The sequence below is a fragment of the Physcomitrium patens genome, chromosome 22 (genome assembly GCF_059467195.1).
Source record: "Physcomitrium patens ecotype Gransden chromosome 22, ASM5946719v1, whole genome shotgun sequence".
Classification (NCBI taxonomy): domain Eukaryota; kingdom Viridiplantae; phylum Streptophyta; class Bryopsida; order Funariales; family Funariaceae; genus Physcomitrium; species Physcomitrium patens.
This window is the reverse complement of record NC_143431.1, coordinates 8,148,334-8,153,475: the sequence shown is the minus strand read 5'-3', so window position 1 is coordinate 8,153,475 and position 5,142 is coordinate 8,148,334. Positions and strand designations below refer to the sequence as shown.

The following is a 5,142-nucleotide window of genomic DNA, read 5'->3' as shown; positions in this document are numbered from 1 at the left end:
TGCTGGTGTTGTGCTTGTTGGTGGAGCTGATCCGCTTTTCCAGGGATGCCTTTGTTTTGATGACGAGAGAAATGAAGAAGACGCTCCTCTGCGGGGAGCTCCGTTGTGTACATGGCCGTAAACTGGGGCAACTCTGTGCTTTGTTCGCTCCCATGTGAGTGGCTCTCTGCTCGCTTCCGTAGCGGCAGGGTGGCACGTCTCACACGCGGCTTGTGCCCAAGAATGAACGGAAAATGATGTGGAATAGAATGTGAAGTTGAGTTTGGGCGTTGGGCTCGAAGTTGCCCGTGTAGTTTTGGTAGATTTGAAATGACTGGGAGATACACGACTTGGTACACTTGCAAGTTGGAAAGGAGGAAATGCGTACCAGCTGCGTTTTGAATAGAAAGCAGCCTTCACAGAAAATTCCTTGAATCGATACACTTCATTGAGCGTCCATATCGTGGTAAGGCACGTATGACCTCCTAGATCTCCTATTGTTGGAGATAATTTTACTGCTGTTAGATATTTGAATCTCTTAGCAAGGCCCTGGGGTCGTGGGATTTAAAAGTTTAGACACAGAAGGGTGATTAAGCTCAACTCTTGGGAAAAGGTTGCAGTGCGATCGCTATTTTTGGAAGACTGGCTTTTCTTCTTTTGGTTGTTGGTGTGGTCGAAGCCTCTACTCTGATCTTGAATACGTGCTACTTGCTGCTGCTGGATCACACCGGTAGTTGCACTTAGGTAGCAGTGGTCAAGTTCCATTACTCGTGATCCCTCGTTCTCTCTCTCTCTCTCTCTCTCTCCCCCCCCCCTCCAACAATTGCGTCACTAGTTCGCAGGTGCCCGTGACTTCGCTATGGATCCGAGTTTTCATGAGTACACGAGTCGGTGCGGTGCCTCTTAGCATACGGCCGAAAGCACCACTGCTCTGAAAATGTGTCTTCTGTCCTTCCCCTCGTTGTCCTAATGGTACTAATTCATGGTCAGCGGCAGTTAGTATCTCTTAAGCGATTTGTGAAGTAGTGTTTCTAGGAAGGGGTCGAAACGTATCAAGCTGTTAGTGTACTCTGTTGAGGTGACCATGTTTCTCTTAGCCTGGAGTTTGGTTCATTGTAAGGTTACATGAATCGGATTGTAGTCTCAACTACGTTCTACGGTCGGAGCGAACGTGCAAGTCCGCAATGATGTCTTCGTGATCTATGTCTTGCATGCTAAGCTCGTGCCGCGAATCTATGTGTAAGCGGGGCTATTGTCAACCAAATTTAGAAACAAGTGTGTTTGTGTGTATTTATTTTTTATTTTTTACGATGACCATAGCAGTGTTGAACTTGTGACGACAGTCACAGTCACCATGCGCTACACATGAGTCGCAACCGCTATGTATGGTATCAGCCTGGATCTCATTTCATATGTGGTGTGCGGATTTGTTTTTGTGGTGACGCACATTCTTTGTGTCCTGGTATTACTGTTTACTATATCCCTAAAAATGACGATGAGGTCTTGTGGCGTTTCAGCTAGCTGCTCCTACTATCTTGGCGAACCTGCTATGAGCCTGATTTATTTGCTTCGTGCTGCAAGATGAATCTAGTCATGGCCGAGAAGGATCAACCTGTGTTTCGAGACTTTTTAGGTCTTGGTCGAATTGATGACATTAGTCAAGTGAAGTACCTTACCTCAGAGGCGATCCCTGCATCACGGACCAGCCCAGGTTTCGAGTCTGAAGGAGATGGTGAGACTAACAACACTCAAACGTCATCTGGAACTAGCGGTCGGTTCAAAACTAGTTCCACACCTATGCACGTCTCCCCTCCATTTTATCCTACCATCCCAAGTTCTTCTGATCCTGGATCAGGTATAGCACGGTTTCACCTTGAACGTCTTGCGAAAAGCTCTACAGAGAAGCATATTGTATTTTTTTTCTTGCTTTCTTTAGATATAATGTTCGAGCCATTTTCATTTTGGTTATACGTGTTTTCTGTGTAGTGCCCAGTGAGCTCCTGATGACACTGTCAGGTTACACGTACTCCTTTTTGCAGAATTCAATACATGAACTTTTATTTGCACAACATTAGGATTATCTTCGCACGAGGCTCCTAGTTGTCATGAAGGAGAATATATATTGCTGATTCTCATTTGTTTTTCTTTTGATTTTTTGTTTGAGTTTGTTTTTGCAGTCGGCTGGCAGCGGAGCCATGCAGCACTTCAGTATCATGGCAACAAGAGCGCTTTTTCTAAGTTGGAAGCTGATACGAACAAGTTGCCCAGAAAAAGAGACTCGTCTACCATTAGAGATTCATTACAAGATCGCCTTGTAGAGGCTTTGGAGAGTTCTCGGCCGCAGAAGGTTCGTTTCCTACTCATCATGCTGTTAGCTTTACTCTTGGTTGTTCAACAACCATCTTGAATATCCTTCATCTTATTCGCCTCAGCTATGAATGTATTTTTCTTTCTTAGCAGCTTGTCATGTCAAGTTCCTGTGTGTTTTAAATCTTTTTGCATGCCTATTGTCATTCTATTTACATTTATGTGGTTGGAGTTACAGGCACCCCGCCATGAACATAGCAGACAAGAGAAGTTAATCGAATCTTGTGATGCATCTGGTGACGATCTTCGTCTTTCCATGCAACCTCCTCGGGCATCGAGTAGAAGTCCTCCTTGGTTACAGCAGAGCACCAAACCTGATGCTTCTCAACGGCATTTGAAGAAGCAGCAACCTTACAGACCCTCCCAAATCAATACTGGTGTTGGCATGCGAGGAATCAGTCACCTGGGTGCTTGTGCGGAAAGAGCAGAAAAAACCGAGAGGTCACTACCTATTCCATCCCGAGAAAATAATGTAGTTGGCAATCCTCAGTTGGATCGACCAGCAGCTGATGAAGGTTCGAGAACGGGACTCAAGAACTCTGTTTTGGCAGGGTTACTCGATAACGCTGGTCTTCTTCACCATGATAGAAGTACCCCAAACCCCGCGGGATCAAGTGGTTGTCCTCCCCTCGCGCCTCAGAATCAAAAGACACCAAATCACAACGGAGGTTCAGAATCTATGCTTCCATCAAGGTGATATACTCGTGTTTAGTCTTTTGCGTAATTGAGCATTTTCTGTTATATTTGTGTGCCTACAAGTCAATAGACTCAGTTTCCCGTTACCAGTCTACTCTCCAACAGAAAGCTTCGTTTAAACATGCATTTATGCGGGATTTTGCTCATTCTACTGTTTTATGTGTGTATTTGCCAAATTGTGCTGTTGGGGGTTTGTCGGATGCTTTTGAATCTAGATAATTTACTAATAGGCTGAATGAGATTTTGTGACTCCATTTTTTTGAAACTGTTTCGTTGTGTTCTCTCTCGGGTACGTTTTCATTTGCAATTGTGGAATCAGGTGCTAGTTAGCGTGACAAGTAACTAATATTTGTAATCAACTTTTGCAGTCGTCAAGCTCCCACTACATCAAGTCGACAATTGACTATCTTTTACGGAGGGCAAGCCCATGTATTTGACGATGTTCCCCCTGATAAGGTGAGGTTATCACTTTTCTGAGATGATTTTTGGTAGGCTTTTGCTCTGACACGACTCTGGACTTGGATTTTTATGAATGGACCGAGTGGTACATGTGAGGCTTAGGTCTGTTGTGGAGGCTGTGTATCCTATATTCGAAACATCTCTTGTGAGAAGCTCTTTTATTAGAACCTCGTATGGATTAGGAAAAGTTTGTTCATTCTTCAATCCGACAAGTTTTAGCGTTTAATACGTGCATCATCTTCAAGGAGTATCGACCACTTATCAGTAGATTCATGAGAACTTAGCTATTGAATGTATATTGTCTGATACCCCTAATCATGGCTGTTGCAATTCAGGCGGACGCTATCTTGACTCTAGCAGGCTCTAATGGGAGATCATGGTCTACTACGTATTCACCACGACCTGCGGCAAAGCCCACAAATTCCATGAGCGAGGGTTCCATGTCAGCTGTTGAGAGAGAGAAAGAACACTCCGTTCAAAGTCTAGGAGGAAGCTTGACTCTCACATCTGAGGTGCAAACTCTGTTGCGGGGCTTGAAGCAGTCTGGTCCTCTCACAGGTCGTTCTGCATGAATTTTATTCCTCGTTTTGTTGTTGTCAACGCGAGAGCAGGTATTATTCTCTGCCGATTTTATAATACCGCCGAAAAAGAAAAAATCTGTACAATACCTTGTGCTCGAGTTTGCTGTCCGTTTAATTCAGAGCTTGCGAGCACACTGGAATGAAGTATGACGCTGGTTGCCTCTCACATGGATGTTCCGTGGGCTTAATTGAGTATCTACTTAAGACTTAAAGTTAGGATAAAGTCTTTCCCACCAACATCGGTGTTTAGGTCGAAGCAGGTCTTGAAATTTTCACCAAAGAGAATACTTCATAACTCTTGTGATTTAATTTTGTGGTGCAGTGGTGGATCCAGTTTCTGTGCAACTTCCTGGCCGCAGATTCATCGATTTCTAGATCTGTAAGGAAGCCTTTGCTTCCCCGATTCTTGAGACCATTCAATCAGACGACTTTGAGAACACTACAGACACAGCACATTATTTTGTCTCTTTGTACCTAGTGTCGTTGAACAGTTTCCCCACTAAAACCCAAGTGAGTAATCTGACTTATAGTGTAGGTGGATTAATAGAATCGACAACTCTTTGGAATCTGTTGAGCTAGACACCATCATTTCCTTCAGCCACAACTTGCTTCCAATGAGGATGAAGTTGTGCTCCTTCTGCAGCATTTTGGATCTACCAAGCATGAGATTATGGTCCTATACATAGGAGGATTGACTGCATGGGAGGGTGAAGCAGATGATATTTCTTCGGGTTTGTGTAAATGTCACTAGCTCTTCGTCTAGATGATATGAATTTGGACGGTTGATACCATTTTTCTTGTAAGCTTTTGAGGATGTGCTGTTTTGGTGATTGTACATTGTACTCACATGTTGCCTTGCGTGCAGTATATTTTAGTCGTCCATTGTTTTTATAAGATAGAATGATGAAGGTCGAATAATCCTGGGTTGATAGGTAGTCGTAGCTAGAGGAAAGTCCCGTCTTTCTTCAAGTTCGGTTGTGTTCGCATTTTCGGGCTTGCATACCAGGATTGACTTCTAAATATAATTGAGTTGGATTCTGTTGATCTCTGATGTTTAAGA

General features: G+C 43.8%; 1 protein-coding gene across 3 annotated transcripts; it reads left to right on the top strand.

The window, feature by feature from the left end:
- The first annotated feature begins 302 nt into the window (after positions 1 to 302).
- Positions 303 to 4,873, top strand: LOC112275031 (uncharacterized). Of its 3 annotated transcripts, none has more exons than XM_024504959.3 (7): positions 303 to 445; positions 1,497 to 1,834; positions 2,157 to 2,326; positions 2,525 to 3,039; positions 3,411 to 3,498; positions 3,837 to 4,112; positions 4,405 to 4,873. In XM_024504959.3, exons 2-6 carry the CDS (start codon positions 1,561 to 1,563, stop codon positions 4,071 to 4,073), a joined length of 1,284 nt encoding a protein of 427 aa, XP_024360727.1. In that variant the 5' UTR covers positions 303 to 445; positions 1,497 to 1,560; the 3' UTR covers positions 4,074 to 4,112; positions 4,405 to 4,873. The 3 variants fall into 3 exon arrangements, with proteins under 3 accessions (XP_024360727.1, XP_024360729.1, XP_024360728.1); XM_024504961.3 differs by having other exon boundaries at positions 305 to 445; positions 1,561 to 1,834; XM_024504960.3 differs by having other exon boundaries at positions 308 to 450.
- Positions 4,874 to 5,142: the final 269 nt, after the last annotated feature.